This window comes from Tauraco erythrolophus, chromosome 9 (assembly GCF_009769465.1).
Source record: "Tauraco erythrolophus isolate bTauEry1 chromosome 9, bTauEry1.pri, whole genome shotgun sequence".
Taxonomy (NCBI): Eukaryota; Metazoa; Chordata; class Aves; order Musophagiformes; family Musophagidae; genus Tauraco; species Tauraco erythrolophus.
The window spans coordinates 17,262,814-17,276,358 of record NC_141473.1 but is presented as its reverse complement, the minus strand read 5'-3'; the positions used below and the strand labels follow the sequence as shown (position 1 = coordinate 17,276,358).

The 13,545-nt window shown below is 37.1% G+C and overlaps 1 protein-coding gene across 1 annotated transcript in view; it reads right to left on the bottom strand.

Annotated features, from left to right (window-relative positions):
- Nucleotides 1–13,545, bottom strand: part of KNDC1 (kinase non-catalytic C-lobe domain containing 1) — a 62,872-nt gene that overhangs the window by 27,198 nt on the left and 22,129 nt on the right. Inside the window, exons 4-6 of the mRNA XM_086616595.1 lie at nucleotides 8,688–8,834; nucleotides 6,460–6,577; nucleotides 5,096–6,117 (exon numbers count right to left, since the gene is read on the bottom strand). Of these exons, the coding sequence (XP_086472721.1) occupies nucleotides 5,096–6,117; nucleotides 6,460–6,577; nucleotides 8,688–8,834 (1,287 nt within the window). The remainder of the gene's footprint in view (nucleotides 1–5,095; nucleotides 6,118–6,459; nucleotides 6,578–8,687; nucleotides 8,835–13,545) is intronic.

Genomic DNA, 13,545 nt, shown 5'->3' with positions numbered 1-13,545 from the left:
TATACAAGTCTCTCCTCACTTTGACCATATCAAAGATTATTTTATTCCTGAAAAAAATACCTGAGAAGGTCTTGCTTCTAGTGTCCTAGTTACTCCAACTGCTCATTTTCCTATAACAGAAGAATTCTGTAAGAGTTCATCTGAAGTCTGAGAGTTCTGACTGGATGGGACTTGCCCTTCTAACATCTTGTAAAAGTTATCATGTACCTTGCCTATATCGGATAAGACGTGTTCATCATACACTTACATCTGTGATGAAAACACATGCAGTCTAGTTAAAACCGCCTTCAAAGGAAAAGCACAATACACTTCTAACTAATGCTTTTTATTTAAACCTCAAAGCAGGTATTTAATGCAATGCACCATTCAAATTGCACTGAACCTGTTTGTTTTGGTAAACATTTAAGTGTTAAAACTCCCTTATTTAGGCATCTGTCTCAGGTTTGGTTGTTTTGCTTTGTTTTTTAGCATCCAAGGCTCTGATTCATGGCTATTACTACTTCAAGAGAGACTTCACTCAACACCAAGGAAAATAAATCTGAAGTGCTGGAAACTTATCATTGAAATTTTTAGTCAAACTGCCTGTAGCCTTGTTGCGTCTTTACTATCTATTCCGACATTTTGCCAAAGCAAGCTCTATACAACTGTTCAGTATCCATAGGCTTCAAGTTCACTTCATTTAAAGCACTATTTCACTACTGATATTAATAAATATTTATATCACCGTTAAAATTGCAAAGAGACAAACAAAATTATAATCCAGTGCCTCTTCCTGAATTTTTTTCTCATGTTCCTAAACCAGACATTTTTCACAACAGAAACTGTATAACCCAATTTTTTAAAATAAGAAAATGTTTTTCAAAGCACAGGAATTTTGACAGAATAGCTGGAAAAGCCTCATGACTGACTATTGCCTAAGCTACATCTTGGTGACATTTTGTTTATGCCAAAAAGATGGTGTTTTTAAACCTCACTTGTTGGAAAAAGCGAGTTTTTTCTTCAGTGCTGCAGATCTTTTATTTCGTCGTTGGTAACTAAACTTTTCAAAGCATTCAGACTATGCCAATGTACTAATTTTATGAACATAATGCTGGCATATTTTAACAGTCCTAGTAATCAAGATTTTCATCCTTAGCTTTTTCTTAATAAGTACTATTCTGGGAATAGACACTTTTCTTTCCTTCAGGTGTTATTCCCCAGCGTCGAAGTGTCATTCCCTAGCTACATGGCTTTTCACTTCTCTCATGCTTGACTGGGTATGATGACCAACAGAAACCAAATGTATATATGCCAGATTCCTGTAACCCTTTCCCATGTAAAGGCCACAGCATTTGAATCAGAGATACATTTAGAAGCATTAGAGATGAGACACACCTGATTGGAATGAAATTGGTTTAGAGAAATAAAAGATCCCCACTCAAACTTGAAGTGAAAAATATTTATTTATAGCATGCAAAACTATAAAAATTACTAGGAAAACCCTCACAAGATACATTGCAGTAGCCAGACAAAAGCAAGCAAGTAGTTTTAGTAATGCTTACTAGCAGTAAAGCACATAATATTAAGGAGCAGTGTTGGGGTATTAGAAAAATATTGTCCACTGGAGAAGCATTATTGACAGGCAAGAAAAATCGTCTATTCTCCAGAGTAGACAAGGTTGATCTTCAACCGGATGGGACTGGCATTGCACTTTCTCTAAAGAACAAGAATATTTAAAGAGATGCTAGAGATACTATTCTATTTGCTGCAATCATGCTTATCTGTTACAGAAAACTAGTGAAAGAGCAGCGCTTTAAGTCTTCTGAGGTGTTTTCCATTTAGCCCAGAAGACAGAAATCACATTAGTTGGGCTTTGCACTTTTTGTGCCTTTGTAGTAAATGAACGAACTCTCAAGTTTAGCTTCTTACAAAAAAAAAAAAAAAATTTAAAGTATTTGGCAAAATTCTGGCACGAGAAATGAAAGGGAACTTGAAAGTGTACCGAGACATCAGCTGTAACTTTTGCATAAAGGATAACACAGTATGGCTTTAGTTTTGCAATTGTCAGGAGGTAAGACAGAGGCAGAAACTGCTATATTTCAGAAGCCTGAGGAATAAAATCTGTTTTCCAGAAGAGGAAGAAGCTGAAAACATAAGGAAAAAAACAATCCCTTCTCTAAGACAACTTATAAAAGAGTCTGCCATACAGTTCAATGAATATTGAAAATGAACAGCCCTCCTTCAGAAAACAAAGATTATTAGGCTAAAGCTCAGTGTTCAGGGAACAGACATTGGTTTCAGAAACCTAGGTGTTGCTCACAGATGTTGATATAAATAAATCTTTTTTTCTCCCTACAGCAGTTAAATAATCAAAGAGTTGGGTTTTTTGTTGTGTTGGGTTTTTAAGACTAATTTAGAACTTTAACTAAAGCTCTAAAGAGCATAATATTTTTATGTGGCACAACCTGAACATTTGCTGGTATTGATTATTAAGAGAATATAGAGCATGAATCTATTAAATCTTTCTTCTACTAAAAACACAGCTATAAAACTCTGGTTACATAGACAACCATCACCCTGTTGTCTTCATTTCAGATCATATGTATTACGACACTGCTTATTAGGGTAACTGGAATAGTAGTTACCTCTTCTAATTCACTGTGATTGCCCTGTGAATTCAGTGGGAGCACGACAACCTCACTTCTACTTATTTGGAAGAACGAAATTCTGTTCAGGCTGAAAGAAGACTATTTAAATTGATGATGAAATATTTGAAGAAAAAGAGGATTTCAGAAGAATGGCAGAATAACCTGAAAACGTATCTTGGTTTACTTTTCTGTGTGCTAATCTCAAGTGCTGTTGCAGGAAAAGCAAACAGGACTTTCAGCTTTTAAATTGTGCAAGAATTATGGGAAACTATAATTCTGAGGAAGAATATTTTCTTTTAAAGTATCTTCACGTACCCAGATTTAAACTGTTGTCCTAATAATCCAGTAAGGACAGAATATAGGTCTTATTTCAACAGGGTTTTTTTCCTTCTTAAAGAAGAAACCCTATCAATACACTCAATTTATTTTCTTAGGTGGCAGCAGCTTATTCACCACACCTCTCTAGTTAACATGGAGGCTTAAGTAAGCCCAGTACCACGTCAAGGCATGTGACCTAAGTGTTGTACCTTTATTTATCAGAATGAAAATAAAAACACCAAAACAAACAAACAAATCAACACACACAAAAAACCACCACAGAACAAAAAAACCCGAACAAACCAGCTGCAGTGGTTTTATAGTGGTCTGATGGCCTTATCTTAGCCATCCTCTCCATGACAAATAACATGCAAATTAATTCCTAGGTTTATACAGCTTAGCATCTAAAGAAACCCAAAATCTCTATTCAGAAAAAAGAGATTTGCACATTAAGATGAAAGGCAGTTGTTTCTATTGCTTGAATACTAAGACATATCTAGATTTCTGTATACTGACAAGCTTTTCCACAAGAAGTCAGTGACTGTAATTGCTATGATCCTTGTAGAAATACCAGCCACATCTACCAAATGAAGCAGGTTCATGTAATCCAGAGTAACAAATGACATCGCCAAAACCCCTAAGACTTTGGAACAATTATAAATCTGATTATTACTTTGCCACTGTTTTCTGAATACGTAAGGTTGCATAGTCCAGAGCAGGAAAGGGAAATAACGAAAGAAAAAGATGTGTCTACAATAATGGATCTTTTCCCAGAGTCTGAAGAACGAACCTGCAGGATCAAAAACTAAATAAAGGACTCAATATGCATACAATGATTAACTCCCTCAGAGAGCAAAACCATGCCATGTGGTACTTATCCATATTTACTATCCTCCTGCACTATGAACTTAGTAAGTGCATGTTATTGATGGGAGAAGAGACAGGAAAGGGAAAAAAGCAGTGAGAATAGAATCTTTAATGTGGCATTGATTTTTTTTAGCTATGATAAACCAAAAGGTCTTTACATACTTGACAGTCTAAGGTTACTACTCCAGTGGACATGTTTGGGCAAGGTGAAAAGAGAGATGGACGCAGACTGAAAATAACCCCTAGATGCCACTGCATGGGACGGCTGGAAGACTGGCTATTAGGAAAGGAGAACAAGGCTGAGTTGTCAGCACACAAGTAAGAAAAAAAAGCAACATCTTCACCTAAGCATAATCTCTGGAAATGAAATAGGTGAAGTTTGTGCTGCTCATTTTTATCAAGTCACAGCAAGGCTGGAGATGCATAAGCCATCCTGCATTTTTAGCCAGCAGCTCTCCTATCACGTGGATTGTTCACATCACTGAGTGTGGCACAAGAGAAAACCATCTAGTCAGAGACCAAACTTGTCCACCCTGAAAATACATAATTTGAGCAGAGAAGAGACCATACTACACTATCTATCAACAAATTCTAGCTAGACTAATACCAGCTCTCCCTCTCTTATTCGGCTATTTATAAAAATGAGATGCTTGAGACAACACATCCACCATATTGTAAACATATTTGAATTCTATCATGAAATCTACATAGCAAACACAGAAGTGGTAATTTCAGAACACAGAACAGATACAGGATATGTACAATTTTCAAAACTTAAATGCACATATATATTTAAAGAAAAAACAGATGGAGTCTTTTCCCCTCTCAAACAAATGGGATATTGCCATTGATTTCAACGAGGTCAGGTTTTCAGTTAGGAACTGCAATTTTTGTAAGCCCCTGGAGGCTCACTGCAAGGTAGTAAACTTATGCATTGACAGTAACATAAAGAGTTAAAAATCTACATATACTTTGGTAATGTTCTCTTAAAGATGTAATCAACTACTAAGTATGCTGCTCTAACACACCAGTAAGAATACTCCATTTGTAAAAAAAAAAGTTGATTTTGCAATAGCATAAATTTCACCATAGCACTTACTTTTAAAGAGGAAATAAGGATCACCTTGTTTCCAATGTTAACTCTTAAAGTGTGCAGACCAGCAAAATTTGATTACCCAGGATGCTAAAGGGGGTGAGGAGGGAAACAATCACACAGTACTTAAGTCATTCATCTCCACATAAGTGACTACAGCAACTATATAATGAAGACTTTATTTTACTACCTGCCTCATTAGTTTGATTTCTGACCCTCTGCCTCCACAAAGATTATCTTCATTATTGTTTGCGCTCATTGCACCGTTGCTTAATTCTGGAGACCTAATTAGGTTTGATCCACATCTGTTCCCACTGGGTTTTGTTGTTAACACTGAAGCCATCTTGTTAGAAAGTGGTAAAGAATTTTCGTTTGACCCTTGAAAACTTTCAGAAGAGTCTTCCAATGCCATGTAATTGTCTAGCATTTTTGCTCCAGCAATTGATCGATTTGGGCCTTTTAGCATACCAGCCGTATTTGGCATTTCAGAGGTAGCATCAGAACAGTCTTCTTTGTGATCAGATGAAGCAAAACCTATCTCTTTACCATTAATAAGTGACATGTGTTCTTCTAGATTCATGCCAGAAACCTGTGTGCATACACATGGAGCTTCTAAACGAAGATCAATAACCTGGTGATTCTTTGGTTCTATTTTTGGTGGACTACTAATAGCAAATGAATTAAGATTTCCCTTTGAAAAAGCAACCTCATTATTATTGTCTAGAGGTAGTGACTCATGTGTTACCAAGTGATTTTTCCTAGCTAGTGGTCCACTGTTGGTTACAGAAGTAAAAAAGTTATTTGTATCTGCAGGTTCAAGCGGTAGCTTTGGAAACGTTTTAATTTTTCTCAGAGAACCTTTCTTAAAAATGCCATCTCTCTCCAGGTCAATAACACATGATTTTATATCCAAAGCCACACTAGCAAAACTGTCAGTATACACTGTATATTTGTCCTCTTCTTTCTTCTTTGTAGCTTGAGTTGCAAGTTGGGAACATTGAGTTTTCTCATTATCCAGATCAATTTGCATTTCCTTTAAACCACTTTCTCCACCAGTCACCATAGTAACTACAGAAGAGTCCTTATGACAGGTAGCTGTCACATCTTCCACTGCAGACGAATCACCTGCTATGTTGTTTTTCTCATTTGAACATAATTTAGATTCCAAACTTCTCTGACACATTCTTCCCTTCCACATGTTATCACAGACATCTAGATGCAAAAAACAGAACCTTATATTAAATGTATATTTAAACCTTCTAATCTAGTAAATCTTTATAGTGTTTTTTCTTTATAGTATGTTACACAAATTAATTTTCTCTGGACAAGTCACTGTTAATCGTAAAGGACACTAAATATAATACACATAATAATTATGTTCATTAACAGTTTATGTCCTTTGCTCCCCAGCCCCAATCCACAAATATTTAATAATGGCTTTTCAAAATCTAGAAAGGAACCTAGAATAGGAAAGTACACAAACATAGTATTTTAAAAAATCTCTCGATATGTCAAGCAATCTAAAATTCCAGACTAAATACATTTTAAGGTTACCTTGAGAAGCACCAAATGATTCAATTGAAAGAACCCTTCTTCCAACAGCAGACAAGCTTCGACAAATATTACTTGATGAAGCAATCTTCAGTTTTTCTTCACATAATGATAAAATGCTCTAGAGAAAATTAGTGTTAAATACTTGTTTAAACATGAATAGATTTGTGAATTTTGACTCAAGTGACTCAACATCTGAATTTATACGATGCTACATTGGAGGTCTTTATTGCATTGTTCATTATACTGTGTGTTTCTAATACATGGATGAATTAATTTCTTATTTTTACCATGGGCTATCATGAAATTATTTAATACAGTTCAAGTTCTAGCCTACAGTTAGAACACTAAGAACAACTGATAAAAATTAATAATCTTAAATGTTATCCTTTATGAATAACATACTGAAAACGTAAAAAGATAGTGTGGATTATTTTTTAAACAGCCAGCCATTTCTTTGAATTGAGTGACATAGGGAAGATGATCATAGAATGCTTTTTTACCGAATGATGAATGCTTTTATTACCGAAGTTACATTAAAAGTAAATCCTGAACCATTTAAAATTGCAAAATACAAATATTAGTGCTTTCTAATTGAGAAGTACGATTCCCAGTTAGAGAAAGCAATCATTATTGGATCAGAAGAAGAAACAATATTATATCTCTAATTTGTAGCCTGAGCATCATTTGATGGCATTAGCACTGGTCTCACACACAATTAACTACAGACATTCATACATTTAAAAATCTGTCACCATGGGCAGGAAGTAGAACAGAGCTGCCTCTCCAAATGCATCCCACTGTTTCCTCAGTAACTGTTCCTAGATAAACACTGACGAGACCTCATACAGCTCTGAGGAGCAGCTCCTACTTCCCCATTAATCTGCCCAACTGCTCTTCTGCTGTTGTGAGTGGAAGGAAGAAAACAGCTCTGTTGTATCAGACTGAGAAAGTATGAGATTGAGGAAGGACAGGGAAAAGTGAGACAGGTATCAAGTTGTGCTGGAGTCTAGTGAAAAGCATAGGAAAGTCTATGGGTTTTCCCTCCATATAGTTCCCTCCACTCCTTTCTACCCAACAAAGGGCCCAGTGGAAAAAGAATGGAAAAAAACCCCAGATAGTCACACCAGGAACTTCATATATTATCCTAGACCAGCCTTGACCCACTCTATTTTGGGGCTGATGTAAGTAGTCAGTAATAGCTTTCAGGACTATAGATCAGTTGTAGACAACAGGGAGTGCTATACAATCCCTTTCCTGACTATGTTCAAAAGTAAACGAATAGAAATACAGGAGTTGATGAATGTCAGGAATGCTCTCCTGTCTGGGCAGTCCTCAACCAGGGAGTCAATATTATTTGCTTTATAAAAATTCATTCTTCTGTTGCAGCAGTCTTTCTGCAAAGTACTGATCATAGGTGCTATATCATTTAGAATACACACTGTCAGCTCAGGAAAAAAAAAAAAGAACAGGAGACTACATAGCACTATTCTGAATTAGAAGAACTGAATTCAAGAAAAGTCACATTTGGACAACTGTTATTCTCTGGCTACAGCCTGAAAGTCTGCAAAAGCAACGCATTAAAGCTAAACTTTCACACATCAATGTCAAACAACACTGTATTAGGTAACCAACATTTAGAATGCAAATTATTTGGAAACATCATCTTGAAAAATCCTATATATCTTCAAATTCGTTCTAAAAATTAAAGGTAAAATAAGAGGCCAAATGGAATAAAAAACCCCAACAATTAAGATATCTAATCAAATACTATCTATAAATATATTTACAGAAAAAATAGTTAGTAGTAACACTTTGAACATGCCAAAGAACAGAGATTTCCTGGGGCATGACTTGCTCCATCTCCTTCTTAAATGCAATCCAAGCATTATGAGGCACCATACAAATTTCACAGCATAATGCCTGTGCTCTTACTTTTAATGACTCACTCTCTTTGGAAAACTAAATATTAAAAGGGAAGAAACAATTAATGAGAAAACTTAGATCCACAAGTGTATTCACCAAAGCCTCTTAAAATGAAATCACTGTAAAACATTTACATCTGCTGTTCAGCTTGTATCTCCATTAGAGTAGGAAGAAAGAAAGAAACCTCAGCTTTCTTGCAAAATCTGAGCATATTACATATAAAGACCATTTCTCTGTTAATGAGCACACATAAAGAAGTATTTTTGTCACTTTTTAAAACAGAAAATTATGGAGGGCTGTTTTACCTCAATATCTGGTCTATTTTCAGGATTCTCTTCTTGCATTTGTTCCAGTAGAGTATGCAGATCTTGCCCAAATTCTGATTCTGTCTCAGGTTCTACTACATATTCTATTGCTGCTTTCAACGTTGCACCCAAAGAATAGATGTGTGCCTGCATGAAGTTTTTAAAAAAAAAAAGGACATTAAACATGCTACCAATTCTCTCTCTCCTGCCAAAAAAGCTGAGATCACAAGAGATATAGCTTACATTGTTTTCACTAACTCACAAGGTAACAGTTTACAGGAAAGGTGGTTTGATTTGAACATGAGGAATAAAACAGGCTTCAGTTCTGCTTTGGGGGATATGCTTGTTGCAAACAAAAATAACCCTGTGGGGTCCAGTTAGAACCTTTTTTCTTCCTCACCAATAATAAGTATTACAATTGTTAATCATCTACAGCTAAATATAAAACTCGGGCCCCTGTGTATGTGCAAGTAATATTTAAATTAGAAGCATGCTGAGAGATGGAAGTTGGATTTCTCTTAGTATGAGGAAAAGAAATAGTTTGAGAAAAAATTTTATATATAGCAGTATTTTGTAAGTGCTATCAAGCATAAAGAAAGCAAGCAGAAACAATACAGCCTAGTATCACTTTTCTCTGAAGACACTTATGAAAGAATTTTAAGAAACACTCCTTGTCTACCACCTCTGCTTCTCAAAGCCCACAACCCTGTGAGGAGCTCCAATAGAAATGGAGGTGAGCCAACAGCTTTCTTAAATCTAGTGCTAATGCATTACATTTGTCATTCAACACAGCTACCTCTTAATTTTAGAAGTTTTCTGCTTCTTAAAAAAAAAAAAAATCAAAACCAAAAAACCAAAAAACCCCACATTTTCAGATCTGCTTTAGTAAGATCTGAAATGGTAATGATATATAATATGATCATGGTAATTTATCCATAATGGCTTGTATTTTATTTTTATGTTCCACTCAGAGAACACAATTCAGTAAAATTTATAACCAAGATTATAAGTGCAAGTTTGTGTAAACATTTCAACGGCAATGTAGTACACCCAGGAATTCAAGCATACTGAACACTGCCCTCTCAGATTTACAAACATATACATAAATAAAAGAATAACCATATTTGTACATTAAATCTGGTTGTACTAATGCATTTGTCATACACTTTACTATTTTTCACCCTAGAAAGAAGACTGACTCCAAGAATCATAGAATGGCTATGGTTGGAAGGGACCCCAAAGATCATCCAGGTCAAAAGTAATTTCCTCCCTCCACCCTCCCAATTTTCTCATTAAGGTGCATCATTGTTTCTAAATTGTGTGAAGGGGGGGTGACTTTGTCTGCAGGTATGCATGTATATTTACTTTCTAGTGAGGCAGTGCCACAGCCATGAAGGTGAGTGCAACACTACCTCATTAGGAAGCTCTGCATGTGTGAGCGTGAAGCTTGGACAGTTCTCATTCTCCCCCCTTCATGCCCCCACCAAACGACAAAAGCATAAACTAGTGCTGACTGCTGGATCTAAAGTTGTAATTTACCCTTAGGACATACCAAGATTAGGACAAAGGTCAGAAAAACAAACCATATGTCATCTAATAAAAAAAAAAAAAACCAAAGATCAGAATTTTTTTTTGCAAAGCAGTACTTTCAGTCTCCAGTTCTACATTAATTCACTTAACCATTAAGCAAGATGGATGCCCATCCCTGGAAGTGTTCAAGGCCAGATTGGATGAGGCTTTGGGCAACCTGGTATAGTGGAGGGCTTCCCTGCCCATGGCAGGGGGGTTGGAACTAGATGATCTTTGAGGTCCCTTCCAACCCTAACCATTCCATGATTCTAAAAGAGGCAACTGAAGACTTTTGTTTTCCTTTTGAGAATCTCAGAGGAACTTGGACAGGCATTGTTATGATTTTTATTTTGACTTAGCAGAAGAATGAATGCCGTTCATCCAGTCCAAGAGAAAGTGTTACTTCCCACTCCGTTCCCTCCCCTTCACCACACTAAGCTACTATAACCCACTTAATGGCAGTAGCCCTACTGAACTACACTGTTCACAGAGCCTGGCAAGGTTTATATAATCTTTTTTTTTGTAAAATAAACCAGATTATATTAGCAAAAGAGTATGAAACTATGAAGCCTGAGCTTTAAATAACCCACTAAAAAGGTGATGGTAAGACTGTTATTTCTCCATACTCCATACCACCCATCCTTATTTCAGCTTCAGAAAATGAACTGTGCCCTGGACTCATAGAGCTACTTACAAAGGAAATACAACTCCTATTAATAAATGTTTAGAGGATGATGGTCTTACATTCCGCACAAGTTAACTTGCAATAAAGCTAACTAGGTATACAGTAACACCTTTCCAAGCCTGCCCAAGACTGAAGGTCAGTAACTGCCTGGAAAAAAACCAAAACAGTAGATTTATACTTTACTATATCCCAATCTGTGGAAGAAATGTAACCTAAACTCCTCTCCAACATCCAAGAATTTATGAAGATTGTTTTAAGGTTGCATTTTGTTTTTTCTCCCTGCAGATTGTTTCATAAGCTTTTGAATAGCGAAGAAGTGTAGAGTGTAGAATTTATTCCTTTACTTTGATTTTAAACACTCTGTTTCAGTGAGCTATGTCATTTTGCATTTCTCAATGGACAGTATAACAGAAAACTCAACATAAAGTTAAAAAAGAACAAGGAAACAAAGACAAACTCTTAAAATATAATACACCTCTATTTAAAGAACTTCTTGTATAAATGTAGCATTAATATACTCAATATTACTAAGTTATTCCATATATTCGATATGATCCGCACCAAGTGACATCACCTCTGTTCCACAAACTGACTATAATGAAGAAATTAATCATTCCTCTAAGAACTGGAGGAAAAAAAATCAAAATGTACAAGTTATGGATGTATACTACGCAGACCAATCAACATCAGAATACCAGACAAAATAATGCTACATAGCATGGGGACACCTTTGAATTCAGAAGGTATTTCTGAACAGAATAACAAATTTCAGCCTCATTAGACCAATCCTAACAACAGGAATAGGTAGGAGAATTGCTTTATCAGAAAAATTTGCTTTCAGACTCTAACATCCACTGCAAAACTGACACAAAGCTTCACCAACTATCCTTTCAAGACAACATATTGATTATGCACTTCTACATAGAATCATAGAATGATTTCGGTTGGAAGGGACCTTAAATATCATCTAGTTACAATCCCCCCATGGGCAGGGGGACACCTTCCACTAAGACCAGGTTGCTCAAAGCTTCATCCAAACTGGCCTTGAACATTTCCAAGGATGGGGCAGCCACAACTTCTCCGGGCAACCTGTTCTGGTGCCTCACCACCGCCATTGTAAAAATTTTCTTCCTTGTATCTAATGTAAATCTCCCCTCTTTTAGTTTAAAGCCATTGCCCCTTGTCCTATCACTACATGACCTTGAAAAAAAGTCCCTCTCCAGCTGTCTTGTAGGCCCTTCCTTTAAGTACTGGAAGACTGCTATGAGATCTCCCCAGATCCTTCTCTTCTCCACGCTGAACAACCCCAACTTTCTCAGCCTGTTTTCACAGGAGAGTTGCTCCAGTCCTCAGATCATCTTCATGGCCCTCCTCTGGACCTGTTCCAACAGCTCCATGTCCTTCTTATATTGGAGGCCCCAGAGCTGAATGCAGTATTTCAGGTAGGGTATGACAAGAACAGAGTAGAGGGGCAGAATCACCTCCCTCAACCTGCTGCCCAAGCTTCTTTTGATGCAGCCCAGGATACATTTGGCTTTTGGTTGCCACATCATGTGGACATTACCTGTATGATTAAGCCTGTCTCCAAGAGATGTATGAGATTCCTCAGCATCTGATTTCGTTTATGGAATGTAGCATCTATTCCAAATACATAGTGCATAAGACTACAAAAGAATTTATCTAGTCTTCTCTCAGTAAGAAATTTATAAAAAATAAAGTATTTCTTGTTAAATCAATATGAAAGTATATTTGAATATAATCTCATTATATACTATTCAAATACCAACTCCAAAAGCAGGATAGAAAGATGAGGAACTTTACTTTGAGGGAACAAAAAATTTCCCTTTGACAGATTTTCTTCACATCCATCCTCATGAGGATGGATGTGGACATTATAGGACACAGGAACAGGAAGGGCAGAGCAACACATTACCTCATCCCACTTTTTCCAATTAATAATTTCGGTTCACTGTGAGGTATAACTCATATCCCCATGTCTGCCTCTAAAAGCACTAGTCTTTGAGATAGAATCATAGAATGGTTAGGGCTGGAAGGGACCTTCAAAGGTCATCTAGTCCAACCCCCCTGCAAGGAACAGGGACATCTCCAACTAGATCAGGTTGCTCAGGGCCTCGTCCAACCTGGCCTTGAACGTCTCCAGGGATGGAGCATCCACCACCTCTCCGGGCAACCTGTTCCAGTGTTCTACAACTCTCATGGTAAAAAACTTTTTCCTAATATCCAATCTGAATCTACCTCCCTCTATTTTAAAACCATTACCCCTTGTCCTATCACAACAGGCCCTCCTGAACAGCCTCTCCCCATCTTTCTTGTAGGCCCCCTTGAGGTACTGGAAGACCGCTCGCTATAAGGTCACCCCGGAGCCTCCTCTTCTCCAGGCTGAACAGCCCCAACTCTTTCAGCCTGTCCTCATAGGAAAGGTGCTCCAGCCCTCTTATCATCTTCGTGGCCCTCCTCTGGACCCTCTCCAACTGGTCCATGTCCTTCTTATGTTGGGGGCTCCAGAACTGGACGCAATACTCCAGGTGAGGTCTCACGAGGGCAGAGTAGAAGGGGAGAATCACCTCCCTCGACCTGCTGGTA